The sequence below is a fragment of the Hemibagrus wyckioides genome, linkage group LG01, assembly GCF_019097595.1.
Source record: "Hemibagrus wyckioides isolate EC202008001 linkage group LG01, SWU_Hwy_1.0, whole genome shotgun sequence".
NCBI classification, from domain to species: Eukaryota; Metazoa; Chordata; class Actinopteri; order Siluriformes; family Bagridae; genus Hemibagrus; species Hemibagrus wyckioides.
Genome location: NC_080710.1, coordinates 21,125,439 through 21,146,238, shown reverse-complemented (window position 1 = coordinate 21,146,238; position 20,800 = coordinate 21,125,439). Strand labels below are relative to the sequence as shown.

The following is a 20,800-nucleotide window of genomic DNA, read 5'->3' as shown; positions in this document are numbered from 1 at the left end:
GAGCATCTAAGTCCAAAGTGCTGTTGTACAGCCAGCTGCCTTGGAATGGAGCTGCAGTAAGTGGATAAGGTCTGATGGAGCATGTCGCTGTGGCCTCGGCCAGTGGGTCAAACAACCACAGGTCACTGGCCCACTGGATCCGGCCCAAAGGAAGCGAGTGGTCACCATCGGGAGAAAAAGGCCAAGCCTCACCGAGGTTTTCCAGCCTATAACAGCACAACAAGCGACCTCAAGCTATCCTTACTATGGCCACTATGGTGAAGCACTTATTACTAATTACTGGTCTGGCCTTCCAGTCATCTGTGCTGAAAAAAAGTTGCTGAAAGGCAGATAAGCCTAATCTTGTGTGGTTTAGCAACACACTTTGGAATGAAAAAAGAAAATACATCTATAAATATTTCCTCATTGTAAGTGGAATATACGTTTAAAGCAGTTTTCCTATCTTCAGTGGTCTGACGTGTTGGGTGGAATAACAGCATATATGAAGAAAAAGAAGAGAGAAGCCTTAAAGCTCCTTTCTTCTTGGGTTTGTTTGCATAATGAACCCTGCTGTAAAAACTATTGATTTTTCATATGCAGCCCTCAGCTGAGTCAGAGCTCCTATTCCCAGTCCAAGACGGGCCGTCTGCTAAGCCATCTATTATTTTCAGGCTCATCTGAGAAACTCAATCGCTTGTTTTCACTTTAGCCCCTGGGGTCGTGCATGTTTGTTTGAGTGTGTGTGTGCATGAGTGTGTCTCCACATACAAGTGAGTGAGTGTGTGTGTGTGTGTGTGTCTGGAGTAGTGGTCTGACGGACTGGACTGGTCGGCACAACATCAGCAGTTTCATTTGTGGATTGTGGTGGGCTTTCCAACCTGGACCCACATACACCCACACACATACACCCACAAAATCATCCCACCTCATCCGGTTTTATTAGAAGCAAAGCCAAATAAAAATCTCCAGATGGCAACATGCAGCTGCTGAAGATGCTTACTGTGGCTGGTATAGGAAAAGCTCAATAATGTTGTCTCGGCCTTTGGGGTGGTTGAAGAAGACGAAGAGAGACCAGTGGATCAGCCATGTCCTCTGCTGAAGAGACTGAAGAGGAGAGCTCACCGTCTGATATACAAGTGAGAGACAGAGAGAGAGAATTGCTTAAGGTAATGAAATACTTTTACATGTTTGTTTAAATATTCAATTCCCACACAGAAATATTCCCTTCCTTTAATCAACTGTGTAACTTCAGCAGGCCTTATGCTTTTGGTCCAAGTTAAAAATAGATGTTTTAGAGGTCAGGGGAAAAGGGTTTTCTACAAACCAAACCCCTGTACAACGTCGCCTTCTCTGCTATTCCAGTTAAAAATCAAACTCAATTGACGCAACTGTGCTACTGTGGTTGCGCTCAAGGTGTAAACAGAGTAGGGGGGGGGGGACAAGTGAAATAAACCAGAATAAACCCTGAAAGAATGTGGCAGAAAGAGAAAGTGAGAAACAGAGGGCGTGAGCGGGAGCTGGAGAAAGCGCAGCAACAGTAGTGGTGATAGTGTTTTGCTGAAATGTGAGGTAGTCAATATCATGGCCTATGTAAGGGAATCTGAGCACAGTATTGAATTCTGAGTGGTGGGGCATTACGTTGTTATCGATAGTCTCTCTCAGGCGGGTGAGGTCCTCCATAGCAGCCTCCCAGTTCTGCATCAGGATCTCAGAGGCCAGCTTCCCCCACAGGGAGTTCAGCGCGTTTCTATCCGTTGCAGGAACCTGCACAAACAACACAATGCACACTTAAACACAAGGAAGAGCTTAATAGAAAACACTCAGACTTTATCTGTTCAAGGTGGCCAGTCATTGCTCTTCAAGGCCACCGCAGTGGATGGGGCTAATGCTGTAAACCTCTGGTGCAAGTGGGGTTAAGTCCCCAGGCTCAAGGGCAGAAAAATAAAAGCATGCAGCCCCACCTAGGACTTGATGTAGAAATCTTGCATCAGATACTACTTAGCGTTTCACAAAACTTGTTTTTTTTTTTTTTTTGAAGGCCGCATAGTTGGAACACAGGCAAACTTCAAAAGCATGCTTTCCTGCCATCCGCTGCAATCACTGAAAACAAAACCTAGATACTTGGCTGAAGTGAAACCACTTCGGGGTATAACAACATTTATTCATTTGCAGTGGACAAACAGATTCAATTAAGTCATCTTTAGGGAACGAAGCTTGACAGGGAGAGAAATGGATCATGAAAGGCCGTTTAGCCTTTTATGAAGCCTCATTTGCTGCACTTTGTGATAAAGCAACCGCTGTGTCACGGACAACCGTTCCACTATCCATCCAAATTACTGAAGTAACTGAAAGCACATTGGATCTGTATGTGCTTTTTCTTGTTTACTGCATGTTTTAACTCTCAAACAAGACACAGAGGACACAAAGGTTTCTAAATGTGGAACACTTCTACTTTGATTCATCATGAATCACATCACTTAAAGACAGAATCCAATTGGCCTCATGGTGGGTTGATTTCATTCCAAACAGTCTTTCTTGCACGAGGTTAAGTTGAAAAGATCCCTCGAGGTGAAAGGTGAAGGACTGGCTTGTCTGTAGCATAATGACACGCATTAAACAAGTGAGCACTGACTAAGCTCAGGGTCAAATGCTAATTATGTCAGGGGAAATGTTCAGTTTAGACAGATCAAATGATCAGGGAAAAGAGAGGTTCAGAGGGTCAACAAAAGGGTAAGGAACTCTAAACAAACCTTTTGGATGCATTCCTCAGAAGAGTCACAAAACATGCAGACTAGAAAGTACGAACCATTAAATAATAAAATCCAAACCAAAACCCAAAAGGTTTCTGGAAGCCAGGATTTTTTCCAGCCAGGGCCGTTTCCACCGTGTGTGTTTAAAACACCAGGGAAGCCCATAAGCCTACATCAAAACAGTATCACTCACAATATGTATGATGGCCCAGTGACACATCACTCACTCAGTTAACCAGAGTGCAGGTTGGAGCTTTAGTCGAGCTAAAACTCTCTGAAGTGCTGAGGTCAGTGCAAGGCCACAGAGCAGTCCCTTCACTCAGTCTCCTTAATGAAGTGTGCTGCTACTGCTGGCCTAAACACATGTGCAAAAGCTTTGATCAACTCCGTAACAGGGACGAAGCCGGAGCGAGCGGTAGGACACTAATCAACCTCTCTGCTCCAGAAGGAGTGCAGGAAGAACCAGCTCCAGACATTAAAGTCGGGGGAGCTGCTGTCTGGCCAGGACCATTTGCATTCATTGAGCTACTTGAAGCCACAGTGTGTCATTTGATGGGCACTAGGGCAATTTCAGGGACACTCACCAAGTCTGCTTGTAAAAAAGGTTTTCACTGGCCACATCACATCACTTATATTTACTAATCTATTCTCACACTGAAGATTTCTGGTAATGCTTCTAGCTCCATTTAGAACCAAGCTTTAAAAAAACAACCCACACTTCAAAAAGATTCACTTGAAACCATGGAGTGACTGATAGCTGCGATAATCTGTTCTCCATTTAACACAAAAGCGAACCCTTCCTGCTTAATCACACTTCATAGCTATTCATAGTCACTTCCCTAAACTACTGAAATGTAAACTCTTGTTAGCTAGGCTCATCTCTGAAGAGACAATCAACTTCAAAGTCATGTAAACTTCTGTTCTTAATTATGTCAGAAAAGACAAAAAAAATATATAAATAAACAAAGCGGCAGCAGATAATCAGCTGCAGGCACGTCACCCTGCCAAGAGACAGAGTCCCGGACTGTCGGGACACAGGAAGCCGTGATAACGGAACACTTCTGAGAGGCGGTGACTCAAGCAGGAAATCAGGGCAGGTGTCTATTCAGATCCACAAAGATCTCACAAATTCAACGCAGACATTAAATCTCCACAAACCTCGGCTGGAACACACTGAAGGAGCGCTGCTCTCATGCAGGCTCTTATTTTGTAAGGAAAAACCTCACGTCTTCATACGAGACCGAGCTCGTTTCTCTTTCACGATGACGTGTTTGGGGCTTCTGAAAGTCTGTTAATTCCAGAGTCGTGGCTGCAGTCAGGTCCGAGCATCCTCAACAGGAGCTGGCACTGTGTAGCACTTCATTCCACTGGTAAGGATGATGATGTCTGCTTGTCTGATGCCCAGACTGAGGACATTCTCAATAGATTACGCTTCATGCTGTGGAAGACAAACCTCAAAAAGCATCTGTGCTCTGTTGTGACGTGGAAATATGCATCGTGCAGATCCACTGACATGAACCAGTCCTGCGGTTGCATGCCGTGAAGAACATCCGACAGGCATGACGTGAAAGGGGAGCATGCTTTTAAGAATCCCTTCTTAAGAATCAGTTCCCTTTCAACTTTCGAATTGGACAGAAACCACCTTCCTTCTTCTGAATGACCAAATATGCTGTTGTGAACTGTAGACTTTAACCTTTTGGATGTCCAAAAGAGAAGAAAAATCACACCTGCCAAAACCGAAGCTGTGGTGATACATCATGCATTAATCATTTATTTTTCAAACTGCTAATGCTAGTCAACTCGTGGTTGCTTATCTCACATTATACTCACACTGGGGTGTTTTTTCTTCAGGTGTGTGCTTCAGGCTTATTCCTGTTTATAACTACACAGAACAATCCAGTGTCCCCAAACCTCAGATGTTTTCCATTTGTTGTTTGTTTGACTATAGCTACTCATCTACAGTGAAACATATAAACCTTAGTGGCATGCTGAAAGATTTCCAGTGTGACGGTTTGGAAAAAGTTATAAATAATTCAAATAACTGCTTTTAGCAAAGATTCAGCAAAAACTGTGGCATCCCTTCTTAAGGTGTGTAAAAGGATTGAATGTAGCAAAGTTTAACAGCTGAAGACTGGTGTTATTTTTTAAGTAAACTGATACAGCACAGCGAGGTCATGCAGGATGAGTAGGAATGAATACATGGAACTAAAAATCATGGATGAAATTTTCCAGCAAGTAGGGAAAAAAAACCAAAAAAACCTCATGCTGTCATCTTTCATTCTGATTGGTTGTCGCCAAAAACCCTTCTGACTTCTGAAAGTTCCCTCAACTTTGTCACGTCTCTTTAACGGACCTGTGACCGAAACGGACTAAAGGGCTCGGTGCTGCTGAAAACTGCATCGCGGCCAAATGTGAACTTGGGGTCGAACGTCTTCCAAAATAGAAAACTGGGAGAGATTGAAGAATACAGCTGTGTTTCCAATATAAAAGGTCAACGCTTCGTTCTAAAAGTGTTTGTTTTCTTTTCCCTTTCTTTGGAAGGCACTGCCTGCTACATCTGGCGAGGCTCCATGTCATTATGGCAGCTTTCTGTACACTGCCCGGCTTTCAGGGCCTGCCATGAGAGAATAGTTTCAATACCTGGGTTTTTCCAGCAGTTACCTTAAGTTTCCACTGCTTCCCCAAATGGGCACATTTTCACTCGCTGACCAGCAACAATAAATTTACTGTGCTGCCGATCCGACGGGACACTCAATCTTTATTCTCAACATTCAATCCCAGCATTAGGAGATGATATGAATAAGTTGCTCTTTTCGCGCTGGGCCGCCACTGTAACAGGACCTCAGCTCTGGATTTTGCAAGCCTGGCTTCCTTCGTTAAATGACTGGGTTTCCCACGTTAAGGGAGTTCTCAGAGCCTAACCTCTCCTATAGCAGCACCCATCTGAGGACATGGGAGGTCCGGCACAAATGACAATAAAGGGAGTGAGCAGGCAGGAGGGGAAAAAGTCGAGGCAGGTATTCGGTGAGAAAGGGTCGGGGTGATTAAATCCAGTTTTACATGCCGTTTCCATGGGTGTTCCATGCTCTTTGTTCTACAATTGTAAATGAGGGTCAACGAGGGCCTAAAATCATGTTGTTGGAGGAAGTATGCTTTACAGCAATTTGGGTCTATTTACACTGAGCTGCAATGCCATAAACAAGTCTGCCTGGTCTGTACTGGGGTCTCATCTACTCCCAGCGTTTGATGTGTGTAAAATGGAAATCGATGCCATTTTTCAAGTTCTCTTAAAATGGGGGTTCTGTCTCATTATGTCCGCAGCTTCTCCCGGGCACATGGAGTAAATGAAAATGCCTTTCGCTCTACTATTCCCTGAAATCAATGGAGGGGAAAAAAAATATATACTATGTTTACGAAAGATGTCTGCACTCGTGTACCGTGCCAATCCACTCGACACGAAAGAGCTCCGCGAGTGCCGTGTCAAATTTCCCGTGCACTTAAGTGGTAGGAACCTTCAAAAAAAATCGAATGTAATCTTTGCTTATTAGAATGTACAATTGGATAAGTAGATATGAGAGTTAACCTGGCAGTTTTTGTGCACTTATCTTGCCTGAAGAAGGCAGACTGAGCCAGATTGTCATGACAAGCCTGTATCACTTTTCCCAATTGGATCACAAAGCCACTCTTTCAACGTTGTAGGCAAAAAGTAAAGCAGCTCTGTGCTGTTGTCTTGAGGCTTGCCTTGACACTGCTCTAGTGTTTTTTTCCTTTTCCCACAGGCAAACAAATAACCAAACATTTCAACTTCGATTATAAGTCAAATAAATCCAGACATGCAGTTAGGTCATTTTTTTTATAACCATTGTGGTATTTATTACTTGAATTTGCTCATGATGTAAGGACAATTTTCTACGCTCTAGCACTAATGAATCATCCCTGAATGAGTGTGGGCCTGTAGAATGGACAGTCTGTATAATGAGGAGTGTTATATGTGAGAAGGCAAGCGAAATGGCACTGGGAGAAACACTCTGCACCAGGGGAGTGTGATAACTCGGTGAGGCATGGAGGGTCTCACACACTCCCAGCTCCGAGCACCAGTGACAATGGCCATCTCTCTTCAGCCAAGCCCCTAAGTCCTTATAATGTAGCCTTGAGAAGGGAAAGGGAGGGAGGAAAAGCACGAGCAGGTCAGAGTCTGACTATTCCCAGGCTTTCTCTCAGCCTTCCCCCACCACACACACGTTCACCAGACAGAATCGCATGCAGCCATACGTTTCGGCCACTCTCGTGCGCGAGTTCATCTTTCACTCGTTTCTCCGAGCGGTGGGAGAGAAGCCACAAATGCCAGAGCCCGAGCAATGAGCCCATTGTTTATAGAGGAAATAAGAAGTACGCATGTGTAACGCGGATACTGCCAGTACTCTCGGTGAACTGCAATTATCTTTCCCCGCAAACCTACTTTGGTATTATCTGATTTCCAAAGTATTCCGCTGGTGAAAATTATTTAATCCAAAGTCCTCAGCGCACCTCTGTTTCAATCTTACACCAGACACACACACAAAAAAAAGGACAGAGTCCAGGTTTAGCTGGGGATTTTCAACTCTAACAAAATAAGAAGGCCAAAGGCACGTGTGTCTGTGTGTGTTCCACTGGAGGTTTTTTTTCCTGCATAAAAAGCAAGGATTTTTAAAAAAAAAGTGTTTAAGTTAATAATCCATAAAAATAGTTGGACACGAGCATTTCAGGCATGTAATAAATGGGAATCTAGTGGAACAGCACACAACATTAAAGAGCTGCAAGGTTAGGGAATCCTGATGAAGTGTGATCTGGCCTCAGACTTCAATGGAAAACCCATTGAGAGCGATTCTCTTAGTAAAGAGACTAAAGCGGTGTGATGAAGGCTGCCACCGAGTTGCTAGCCAAGTTGGACAACAAGTTTATTCTAGCACTGAGAACATCTAGCAATGGTTCACGCCACCATTTACTTCAAAAACACCCTTATTAGCCTCATCTCGTTGGCAAAAAACCCAAACAAATGATCAACGGATGATTCGATTATCATCAAGCATTGTAAAAAGGTACAACATTGGTGTAGTCAATATATCGACCTGTGAAAGAAATTAAACCATTCATCGTTGACTTCATTCATAAAAACGCACCTCTAAGTTCATGAGTAACAGTCATAACTAAGGCCACTTGGCACTGTCCAGTGCTGAAACGGCACGACATAAAGAAGATTTATTTCCATGAGGCGAGGAACGTGCTTCCTTAACTAGCACTCTCAGAGGAATTCTCAATCAAAACCAAACGATTAAGCTATTATACAGCATATAAAAATCACCGCAATTCATTTATTGTCATCAATGAAATCATTCAGTGGGAAACTGACACCCAGACAGTGTCACACATCAGATAAATTATTACATATAAATGAAATACAACACAACAAAATTTTTTTTTTTAAACTGGATGTAGTGTTCAGACCTACCAGGACCCTGAAGAAGTAGAGATACTCTGCAGCACCTGAGTAATTTCCACACTCGTACTGGAACTTGGCATATCTGTAAAGAGTATCCAGATATTCCTGGCGAAACTGCAAAGAAAAGTGAGTGAGGTTTAAAAAAAAAAAAAGAACAACCATGTCAAATTTCGACTGCTGCAGTTAATGACGTCACTGAATTTAAATATATTCTAAATCCCCCCCGAAGTTCAGAAAGTAGTGAAGACAGGACTGAACTCTCGAACCCTCAAGAGCATGTTTGGGAGAAGCCCAAAATGTGGATATTTGACAATGGAGACCACACACGCCACTGTGTTTCCCAATACAGGAAGTCTTCCAGAAGTGAAGGCCAGTGTGAAGGCTGAGAGAGCTGCAGGGCTTGTGGGTAGTGTACGTAAGGGGTGTTGTTTAAGGGCTGTTAATGTGAATGACCCCTGCGTTAGCAAACTAAAAAGGCACCGGGGCCTGTGAACTGAGGGGCACTGAGGACAGGCCCCGGGTCAGTGGGATGCCGGGGTGAGAGGGGAATGCCGTCACATCAAATATAGAAGCCCAAAGAATTTTTGCGGGCAGCCCCACGGGTCTCGGAGCTGTTCGGCTTATTCTTAACAATTCGCCACAGAATGTAAATGCCCGCAGAAAATTTCTGCAAGCCATAAAAAGCTCTGAAAATGAGTTAAGGTTTTGGGAAGTTGTTTAACGTCTCCGCGTTCCGTGCCGCCCCTCCCACCGGCCCCCTGAAACAAGGCCGAGTTCACGCAGGAGTCATGAGAACTGCTCGGAGCAGCAGAGGAGACGGTGGAGTTACTTACACCATGCTTCTCAGCCAGATAGTCAAACAGCATACGCCCGTCCCTGGAAGAGAGGGAGAAAAAAAAGTTGTGGTAAGGGTTTTTTTTTTTTTTTTAAAGGTTACTACATGTTCTTGCAGTTGTAATCAGTTTAAGAAGTGTGCAACACTCATGCTTTCTGTTAAGGGTATTACATAGGAAAAAGTAATAAGAAAGAGAAAAAGAGGAGATAACAGTGGACAGGCAGCCAAAGCCTTTATCTGAACCATGAAGGAAAGTCGAGAGCTTCGCAACGCTAGTCAAGTTTATAGAATAAAAGCAGAAAACGAGAAATATCAAGGCCACAAATGGCCGTATCGCTATTCGACCACATGGCCTCTGTGCTGCTGGTGTGACTCGAGACAGATGAATAGGTAGAAGGGACTGGAAACCAGGTTTTCCGCACCACCGCCCCCGCCAAATGTGGCTAGTCTCTGCAGAACCAGCACACCAAACCGTGTGTCTCTGAACAACCCAGACAGAAAGAGGAGGTCCCCCGGTTTATTTTATTTGAGGGGAGCTTCAAAGGCTGTTTATAAAGGCGTGCTCCTGTCGCGCCGCTTCTGTGCCATTATACTGTCATCCAGCACATGCTGCAGTGCCGGGTGGAGAAAAAGCCCCCATAATGATCATTTAAAGAAAAAAAAAATGAAAAGACCTCAATCTAGTAGCACCTTTGCTTTCAACTGCTCTCAATCTCACTGCCATCATCCCTTGGTGTGGGTTCGTGATTACTACTTCACACGTCCGCACGTGTGTGATAGCAGCTCCTCCCTGGCCGGTCATCCTGAGCAGACCGCAGCAGCCTCCCTGTGGAGGTGGCGCTACTGCCGCTGGGTTCCACGGGTACGAACGTTTGTCCACGGTCATACCCCTCATCCACTCCGTCCGTTTGTCTCTGCACTGTCAGCATCCCGACAGGAGAATCAGGTCACCTGCTAACCAGCGCTGGTCCCCAACGACAGCCTCTAGCCGGCAGACAGAAACAGCCATTCGGCACAGGAACAAATAAATACGAGAGCCGGGCCACATTTCCTGGTTGCGTTTTCGACTCGTGAAACACCAGACACCAAATAATGTCCTTTGAAACCAATATATTTGGATTGAATAAAAGTAAACTTCAAAGCCGCTCGTTAATGAGGAGCAGACGAGCAACTGGGTAGCTTAATTAAAAGTGCCACAGCTTAATCCTCGACTGTGATAAACGTGTTTTGGTGTGAGAAACGAAAAAGCAAACCAGCTCGTCTACCACCTACCAAGGGCTCGCACACGAGGCTGAGAGGCCGCAAACTTCCATCCTGTACGATTTCCTGAGAAAACACAAGTCTGTGGAAACAAAGTGGCTCATTGATACGGAGAAAAGCAGTGCCGAATGCTGACCGCGTCAGGTTACAGATGGGTACAGAGAAAACCGAGATTTTCCCTCCTACCAGCATCCCAGCTCGCGCTTTCCACCTTATACACGTAAACACACGAGGCACCTTATAACAAGCCTCGACAAAGCTTGCTAGCTCGGGACATCTGAGAAGCATGACAAGAGCGCAATAAGACCTTGACTCGCTCATCAGAATATCAGTTTAACATCTTCACAATGCTGTTGCTTTATAAACACAACACAATAAATCATTCGACAACGTCCAAAAAAACGGATACGGATATCGGCAGGAATGTGTCCGCCAGATGGGAAGGGTGAGGACCTTGTCAATTCAATTTGCTTTATGATGTGTCTAAAATAGTTGGGCTGATTAATCGGCATACTTCACAAAAAACGTGTTGAAGAAGAAAATGAGATCAGCTTATGAGGAAAACATTCTTTGATTAAGCAAAGAGCACCGTGCCAAAGAACTAAATCCCAACGATGTGGAATCAAGGTATCTGGATCACGGAATTGCCGCAACCCAAAAAAAACACTGCGGTGGATGGTACCACTTACAAACCAGGAACATGGCTTAGGACAGTTTTGCACTCAAAGCTTCATCAGCAAACAACTTCAACAAGACAGACTTCGTGTTAAGCTAGAATAAATTTCCTGGGTTACACAATTGCACTGACCATATAGTAGACAGGAGAAAAATTATTTATAGTTGCACTATTTGGTGTCACAGTGATGAGAATGAGTTCCCTTTTGAGTCTCGAGGTTTCTTCCTCATGTTGTCAAAGGAATGTTTCCCTCTTCTTCTTCATCTCTAGCTTGCTCATTAGGGGTAAAATCAGTATATCCTGAATGTTTAGATTTTAGAAAGCTGCTTTGTGATAACGTCCACAACAAAAGATCTTTACTACGGTGGCTGAAAAGTGCAAAACCAAATAAATCCGAATATGAAATAAATCTGAAAACAATAACAAATTTGGACATAAAATAAATCCAAAACAAAATAAATCCGAAAACACAATAATAAAATCCAAAAACAAAATAAATCCAAAAACACAATAACAAATCCAAAAACACTAACAAATCCAAACACAAAATGACAAAAGAGCAAACAAAAACAAATCTGAAAACACATTAACAAACCCAAAAAGGTAGGTATGGTTTGCCAAAGGAATTCTTACCGCTGATTGGACGAGCCATCTGTCAATCAAGATACACAAGTAGTAGAAAATTGTGTATCTAACTTTATTTCTTGTACATGTGTGGAGTTCTTCGTTCACTTTAAAACCACAAACATTTATATAAATAAGAAAATGGGACTCATTCAACACTACTTTGAGGAAGGACATTCAATTGCCATGATTTTGGATGTGCTGATAGCGTATCATAGCATAAAGATTAGTTTGTCTAAAACACGCCTAAAGAATGCAGGTATGTTTTGAAGACAAAACTATTCCAGATTAAACGATGTAAAGAATGTTGTAAGAGCAGAGCTGCGTTCATATACACATGAATCCATTTTCTACTGCAGCAGCCAGCTGTACTTCCTGTATATCTTGAGTGACAGGTCTCTTCCAATCACTTGTGAGAATTCCATTCAGAAACTATAACGTTTCCGGTTTGTCTAAACTGTTGCGTTTTTGGATTTGTTATTTTGTTTTCTGATCCGTTTTGTTTTTTTATAGCAGGCAATATAGTTATTTTATTTTTGAGGAAAAAGGCCATCACATATACACCAATCAGGCATTACGGCCACCTGTCTAATATTGTGTTGGGCCCACTTTTTGCTGCCAAAACAGCCCTGACTCATCGAGGCATGGACACCACTAGATCCCTGAAGGTGTGCTGTGGTATCCGGCACCAAGATGGTAGCAGCAGATCCTTTAAGTCCTGTAAGTTGTGAGGTGGGGCCTCCATGGATCAAACTTGTTTGTCCAGGACATCCCACAGATGCTCAAATGGATTGAGATCTGGGGAGTTTGGAGACCAAGTCAACACCTTAAACTCATTGTTGTGCTCATCAAACCATTCCTGAACCATTTTTGCTTTGTGGCATGGCCGGGAACACCCCGCAAGAGCTACAGTTTTGGAGATGCTCTGATCCAGTCAACTAGCCATCACAATTTGGTCCTTGTCAAACTGGTTCAACGCTTGCCCATTTTTCCTGCTTCTAACACATCAACATTGAGGACAAAATGTTCACTTGCTGCCTAATATATCCCACCCACTAACAGGTACCATGATGAGGGGATAATCAGCGTTATTCACTTCACCTCTCAGTGCTCATAATGTTATGGCTGATCTGTGTACATTAGAGAACAGTACAATTCTTTTCTTTAGGGTTAAGAGGCTTGCTTAAGAGCCCAACAGTGCTAAGGATTAAACCCTTGACCTACTGATAGAAAACCATTTCAATCGTACAATATGCATAGCAATTTGCTCAATAAATTACATTACAGTATACCCTTAATATCTCTCGTATCTTAAATCAAACCTACAATTAATCCTAAAAAAGGTAGCTTCCCTTTCTTCTTCCTCAGATCATCTAGGCTACAGGCTACACACTCCTCCTAAGAGCTGTTTTCCCCTCCAAGCTGATATGTTAGCATAACAGTGTATTAGCTTGGGGAGAAAAAGGCTTTAGGTCAGCAATAAGCAGGAACTGGAAAATTCCCCCAAATCGAAGGTCTGGTGTGCTTCAGCTTCTCGAAATAAATTACAACACTGGAGGCTGGACTGAAAAAACATTACAGTGTGCAGAACCTGCCAAATATGAGTACAGTAGACTGGAGCTTGTACCACAAACATGCGGTCACAGGCTTGCGAGATTGTACACAGTATACCATCATCCCTTCACGCTCTTAGAAATGCACGTGTCATGGACACCTTAAACATTACAGCAGGACTTGAAAGAAACTATGTATACAATATAAAATGTGTACATGTGCTCTGTGTGGAACATTTTTGGATATTTGAATAGCATTGTTGCCTTGAATAAAGTTTCACACTCAAGCTTTTCCAGAGTAACTTACTGAAGTAATGTGAAGCCTTCATTAACGAATACATCGATACTCATTCACTAAGTCACAGATTAAGAATGCATCGGTCTAAAACAAAGAAAAGCGCACAGACTTTTTTTCCCCCCACAAAAGCGCTAGTTTATGTACTTCATTAAGAGGCAGGTCTTCAGACGTCTTCTGAAGACGGTCAGTGACTCAGCTGTCCGGACATCTAGGGAATAGTTCATTTCACCACCTAGGTGCCAGAACGGAGAGGAAAAAAGCTTTTTTGGCAGCACGGATAAGGAAACCTACAAGGCATCAAATGGAGATGTTTGGCTTCATGCAGAACTACAAAACAGCCAAAACAATTTATATTTTTTGGTCGGAATCAATACACGGTTCTTCATGCTATACTTCACCGTCTCGACCCTACTACCAGGCTCTTTCCAGTCTTTCATGGCAAGCTGAAGACTCAGTAGTAGAGAGCACAGGATTCAGAAAAACATCTAACCAACACCGGAACAAGCGTGCTTTAGACATGTTTAAACAAGTTATATTCTAATGTACAGCTTTTGTTTCATTATGTGCTATTACGAGTCTGCATGGATCACACAAACAGTGCCATGATTAAGTTTCAGCTATTGTACTTTTAAAATGCATCGTACTGAAAACGGATCATGTGGAGATGCCACCATATCATGTTGCTGTGAACGAATCATTAGACCCCTGATATAAGCCTTTTGCTTTTCCTTGATGTCTGTAATAAACTGTATGGGCGGGGAGGGACACTTCACCAACGACCCTTAAACGCTTTAACATTATTAAAGGTGCTAAAAATACGACCAGGTCAAGTGTTTCTCCTGATCAGTAAGTGCATTAAACTGGGCTCGGAGATATTTTTTAGAAATCCGAGCACAAAATAAGTTACTTGTGCTTCTCGGACTACAGAGAAAGCAAAGCCAAACAAATGTGCAGAGTTAATTCGAGGAGAAACGCACTGGGAGGACGAGCAGCCTGAAACTGATTAGGTTCAATTATGAATGTATAAACATTGTTATTTTGGCATATTGCACGTCCATCACAGTAATCATGTTGACTCGAACGTCTACTACATGATGTAAATTGTACTAATCCACAGTCTGCATTTTTGTGTGTTGCTGGAGGAACGGGTGAAACAGATTGCTGCTGTTCTTCAGTATCGCAGCTCAGAAAAGCTCAGGTATAATCCGTTCACCAAAAATAAACTTCCTCTCAATTTCATAGCACCATTACATATGTTTACTTGAGACGTGTATCTCTATCAACACTGCACAGACCTGTGAAAGTGCACATGTGCTCCATTACTTTACTGATGAACTTTAATTATATAACTACTAAAGTTTAAGACCGTTTCAGAGATTCATCAAGTTCCACTATTGTGAGGGAAAGAAAACGGAACTTTTTAAAGACCCGGGTATCAACTGATTCATGAATGAAAGAATAACATAACTCTCTCTATAATTTATCTTTACCATTCAGAGAAGAGATTCACTTTCGACTCTTAATTAAAAAAATGTCCAATAATTCAAAAACAGTATCAAGCTTGAGCAATATTCAAAAATATTAAAATTAAGTAATTTGGACGACGAATAAATTTTAGCGTGGAGGCAGTGAGAGAAAGGAGGATGAGACGAGAGAGGATCATGGGTCATTATAATCCTTCTTATCTTGTCTATACAGAGCTGAGGTGAGTTCATGAGTATGTTCATTCAGCCATGTGCCTCAAAACATACCATCGGTATCAAAACGTCCCACCACCTGAACGTGTCAAATACATGAATAAACACTCTTTACTTTTTTTAAATTGGTGCTATAACGTTCTTCCCTGTGCTGGTCACTGTAGTCGAGCTCAGAACAGTGAAAATGCCAGTTTTGGAAGTTCTAGTGCGATTGATTTTATTTTATATTTCATTCATTTCCTTTCTATGTCAACTCTGACAATGAAATGAAAACGCAAAGCAAGCTTTACAGTTTGATTTTTGTTTACAGAAACATATAATGTCTGGCAAATTTCAAATGCGAAAGCAAAGTGCACTTACAACTGCATTTCCCCATGTCTCACAACCCTGTCATATAGAAATAGCAAGAGCAATTACTCCATTAGCTGTTTCGATTCCTCTGTGTTGCGTATGGAGCGTGCCAGAATTCGAACGGACTCGCAATGTACTTTGTATTTGCATTTCAGATGCCTTGAGCAGTACCCCGTCAGTCAGTGCTGGAGGTGGGAGTTTACTACGGGACGTGTTTGACAGACATAGGAAATGTAATTGCAAATAGACTTTGCTTTTTCATTTAAAAATTGGCAGAGGTTGTCTGTTCTGGCACCTAGGCGGCGGAAGCAACTTCCCCGAGATGTCCGAATGTCTGAACAGCTGAGTCACTGTCTGTCTACAAATGACGTGTAATGACCGATCTTCCTGAATACTTAACTAGCAACATGAAAAATAAAAAAAAAACGCACAAAAAAACTTGTCATTGTGTTGTCCTTACTTGCTATAATGCATCCGCAAGAGGATTTTAGACTGATAGCATTCTTAGTGTGTGACCTAGTGAACCAGTATCAGGTTGTATTTTTTCAGAGACTTCAGCAAGTCGTCCTGAGAAAATGCCAGGAACGTAATATAAATTAAATGCCTGTGCAAACAAAAATATAACAGCATTTACATTTCTGGCATATTCCCTTGTATTTTTATCTCTTTTTATATAACTGAGCAATTGAGGGTTAAGGGCCTTGCTCAAGGGCCCAGCAATGGCAGCTTGGTGGTCCTGGGATTCAAACTCACAACCTTCTGATCAGAAATCCAACACCTTAACCACTGAGCTACCACATCCCAGATGCTATGGGGAATATTTCTGGAAAATGCTTCCATACTTGGCCATGTCAGCCAGTTAACATTAGTTGGAAGGAATATATCGAATATCACAAAAAATATTTATTACAAGAAAATACAAAAATGCATTATGGGTTTTGTTTTTCCCCTTCTATTGTTTACTTGCCTAAAAATCTACTCTCCAGCTAAGGTTTCATGTCAGCCACAATTCCCTATACTCCTTAAACCTGAAGTGGTGGAAATGAGTATTTTCCTGTCTTTTTATTGGCAATCAGATTAAATCTGTCAAATCTAAAGTATACACTAAATAAAAAAGCAAACCAGCACAACTCCGTAAATATAGAACATTCACTTCTCTATAGATGATGTGAACTTCACTCAGGTGATATAATCCATTCAGCAGAGAACCTGATTCCTTTTGGGGGAGGCAGTCTAGAAAAATGTATTAAAAGCCCGCTGGCAAGCCGATCCGTTAGAAAAGTGAGCCAACGGAACAGGGGATGATGGTGGAAAATTTGCCACGGCGTCGTTTCCACTGTTCTGTCGACCGCTGGCGTTTATAGCACTCCTGAGTAACAGTACTTACTCCAGCCTTCAGTTGTGGCTGTCTCTGTCTCTTTACAAGTGGGAGTGAGTTTGTATGCAGAGCTGCGGGAGTACTCGCACTAACTCACCTTGTCGACTGCATTTGTCTGGTGGTCTCCGGGTCCTCAAACATTTTAACAATCGGCTCCGTCTCAGACTGCAGCTGCTTCAGCTGGGCCACAACCGCAGTCCTCTTCTCTCTCAGTGCTAAAACATAGGAAGCAAAGAATACTGAGTACACTAGAGCGCAGATATGGACATAAACAACGGCTCATAGGCACCTAGATACGGGGAAAAGAGTGCAGCAGTACTGTGGGAGAGTCCAAAAATCTGAGAGCACTAGTGCTTTCAGTCTGCATTCAATTTAATATGAACATCTTCAGAATCTTCTAAAATAAATAAATCTATCCCACTATCTATGCATCCATCTATCTATCCATCTATCAGTCAGGCTTTACATTATGACCATCTGACTAATATTGTGTTGGTCCCCTTTTTGCTTCCAAAACAGCCCTGACTGTAAAAACACTGTATATTTTGACACCTTTCGATCAGAACCAGCATTAACTTCAGCAATTTGAGCAACAGTAGTTCGTCAATAGTAGCTTGTTTGATCGGGTCACACGGGTCAGCCTGCGCTCCCCACGTACAATAATGAGCCTTGGCCGTCCATGATCCTGTCACCGGTTCATCACTGTTCCTTCCTTGGACCACCTTTGATAGATTCTGACCACTGCAGACCGGGAACACCCCACACGAGCTGCGGTTTTGGAGATGCTCTGATCCAGTCGTCTAGCCATCACAATTTGGCCCTTGTCAAACTCGCTCAAATCCTTTCGCTTGCCCATTTTTCCTGCTTCTAACACATCAACATTCAGGACAAAATGTTCACTTGCTGCCTAATATATCCCACCCACTAACAGGTTATTAATAACAGTTATTCAGTTCACCTGTCACTGCTCTGATCTTTGTGTGTGTGTGTAATTATATATATATATATATATATATATATATATATATATATATATATATATATATATATATATATATATATATATATATATATATATATATATATATATATATAAATAAAATTAGTAACTACAAACTTGGTGACAAGTAGAATCTTTTGTAAAGTGTAATCTGAATTGTTTACATTTATTTCAATCCATAATATTTGTATAGCACTTAACAATGGAAATTGTTGCAAAGCAGTTTTACAGGAACATAAAAATTCAAAATAAAAAGCTTAAAATTTTAATTTGTATTTATCCCTTTCATGAATTTAGAATGTATTGATTGTGACATTACATTACAGCACAGTGGAATTTGTTTCTTTACATATCCCAGCTTTGGAGGTTGGGTCAGAGCAAAGGGTCAGCTATGATCCAGCATCACTGAAGCAGAGACGTTCAGGAGCCCCACCCAAGGGTACAGTTTAGCAGTACTGAGGCTTGAATCCCAAATTTTTGATCAGCAACCCATCAGCCTTTACCACTTGCACCAACACAGCCCATATTTACATGAACTGCAGAGTTTTACTATTTGGTTTCTCCCATTCTTGTTGTAATGACAGTGTGCACTCGAGCTGGCACACAAAAAAACCTTATAATTTATCTGTGTTGCCTGAACACATGCTTGTATAGAGGAGATTAAACACTGTCATTACTATGAGTCTGATTATTTGTGTCTCTGGGACCCCCGGAACCGACAACAGGTAAAGGGTGATGTGCTTGACAGAGCCTGTGTGTGTGTGTGTGTGTGTGTGTGTGTGTGTGTGTGTGTGAGAGAGACAAGGAGCATGAACTTGCATGAACCTGACAGCGTAAAAGCTTCACATGTTGTTTTGTGAAAACCAGAACCCACACCGGTCCTGCTGATAAGATTAGATGTCCATGCTCACACACCCTCACACACTGGGGTATATACTGAAGGTTTACTTTCTTTGAAACATTTTAAAATTTTTTCTAAAAATTTTAAATTTTATATGAGAACATAGTCCCAGGTTTTGTGTTGTCTCAGATTTTATATGATAGATATATATTTATTACAATGCTCTTTTTCTGAATATAACAAAAACATGCAGGTCCATGGAGAAAAAAAAGAAAAGAAATGCCAGTGCTAAGAAATTATACTAGTTTTCTCTCTCTCTACATTACAATAAACTCACAATTATACATTTCGAGAGAAAAAAAGACAAGAGCCAGACTCAGACATGTTTATCATGAGCTGAGAAGAAATCACAGTTGAAATTTTTTGCAACAACCTGCTGGCGTTCTGTTGGTGTTTTAAACACATTTGTTAGAAGTGAATGATCACTTGTGCACTTCATTTAGAAATAGCTTAAACAGTTAAGGCTCTGGGGATTGTTGATTGGAAGGTTAAGGGTTCAAATCCCAGGTCCACCAAGCTGCCACATATTTTATTGTTATTATTATGCCACCACCCTTGTACTGTCAGCCCTTCAGTACCTTCATCCCACTTGGGCATCCATGACCCTGTCACTGGTTCACTGGTCACCTTCCTTGGAGCACTTTTGGTAGGTAACCTTTTAAAAAGACCTGCTGTTTTGGAGATGCTCTGACCCAGTAATCTAACCACCATAATCTTACACTTGCCCATTTTTCCAGCTTCCAACACATCAACTTTGAGAACTGACTTTTTACTTGCTGCCTGATATATCAAACCTTAAAAAGGTGCCACTGTAACAAGATATTTAATGTTATTCACTTCATCTGTTTTATGTTATGAATAATTGGTGTCTAGTAAAACATTTTATGGAAGTTTTATATGTAAATAGTTTCATATAGTTAATTATCTATTTATAACCGTTCTGAGAGTTTTGTGTAATCCAATGCCATCTCAATTTCTATCTGCGCATACACTTTTGAATGCAATTCGTCCACTGCAAATTATCCAAAATGCAGCTGCACCACTTGTTTTCAACCTTTCACCACCCCACTCCCACCCCCCACACGCTTCTGGTAGCTGCACGCATCAGATTCAAAACACTGATGCTTGCCTACAAAGCCAAGAATGGACCAGCACCCTCAAAGATCTGATTACTCCTCGCACTGCACCTCGCTCCCTCAGATCCACTAGCACTGCACGACTGGTCTCACGTACAGTCAACACACTGACGGTCTTCAAACGACAACTGAAGACCTACCTCTTCCTGAAACACTTAAACTAGCTCTTATTTTCCCTTGTTTTTATGTACTATTATATGTACAAATTTTTCAAAATTATTTTACTTATTTTTTTAAAAAAAAGCACTTTTGTATGTCGCTCTGGATAAAAGCGTCTGCCAAATGCCAGGAATGTAAATGTACACTCAGATTTTTAGGTTTTCTGACATGGCCAGAAGTTTGTCATCTGCTGTGTGTGGTTGGTTGTAAAGGCACTAAATCAGCAGTCTGTGAGAACATCACTTTGTGCATTCAAACACAACAGATCGCAATACATAAGCAACGAATTCGATTAGGATCTGTCATTGTTGTATGCAGCAAACAAACTGGGTCGAAAATGCAAATCCGGCTTTGAAAGCTCTGTGTTTTGTCCATCAGTGTTCTGTGTGGAACCCGGAAAAATAGGTTTCCTCTTTCAAAAAGGCTCCAAATCGAATTTTTTTTTTCCACTTTAGAAAATCAGAAGTCTTCTAAGCAATTCAACAAGCACTAAGGCACGAGTGTGGTTTGTGTGTCACTGCGGAAAAGTACTCACAGTTTGGGATATCTTTATCAGGATACAAACTCTTATACACGTCCATGGCGAAGTCCACCATGTTGGTGTCGCTGAGAAGATCAAGCTTTCCGTGAAGAAGCTCGGTCTCATTGTAGATCTGTTGTGACAACCGAGTAAACAAGGATCATTAACAAGAAAATAAACTACTTTTCTAAATGACGGCCTGAA

At 41.9% G+C, this 20,800-nt stretch overlaps 1 protein-coding gene across 1 annotated transcript in view; it reads right to left on the bottom strand.

Annotated features, from left to right (window-relative positions):
* Positions 1 to 20,800, bottom strand: part of eif3ea (eukaryotic translation initiation factor 3, subunit E, a) — a 35,221-nt gene that overhangs the window by 13,930 nt on the left and 491 nt on the right. The window contains exons 2-7 of the mRNA XM_058395022.1: positions 20,612 to 20,729; positions 16,978 to 17,095; positions 9,042 to 9,084; positions 8,218 to 8,322; positions 1,618 to 1,743; positions 980 to 1,104 (exon numbers count right to left, since the gene is read on the bottom strand). Of these exons, the coding sequence (XP_058251005.1) occupies positions 980 to 1,104; positions 1,618 to 1,743; positions 8,218 to 8,322; positions 9,042 to 9,084; positions 16,978 to 17,095; positions 20,612 to 20,729 (635 nt within the window). The remainder of the gene's footprint in view (positions 1 to 979; positions 1,105 to 1,617; positions 1,744 to 8,217; positions 8,323 to 9,041; positions 9,085 to 16,977; positions 17,096 to 20,611; positions 20,730 to 20,800) is intronic.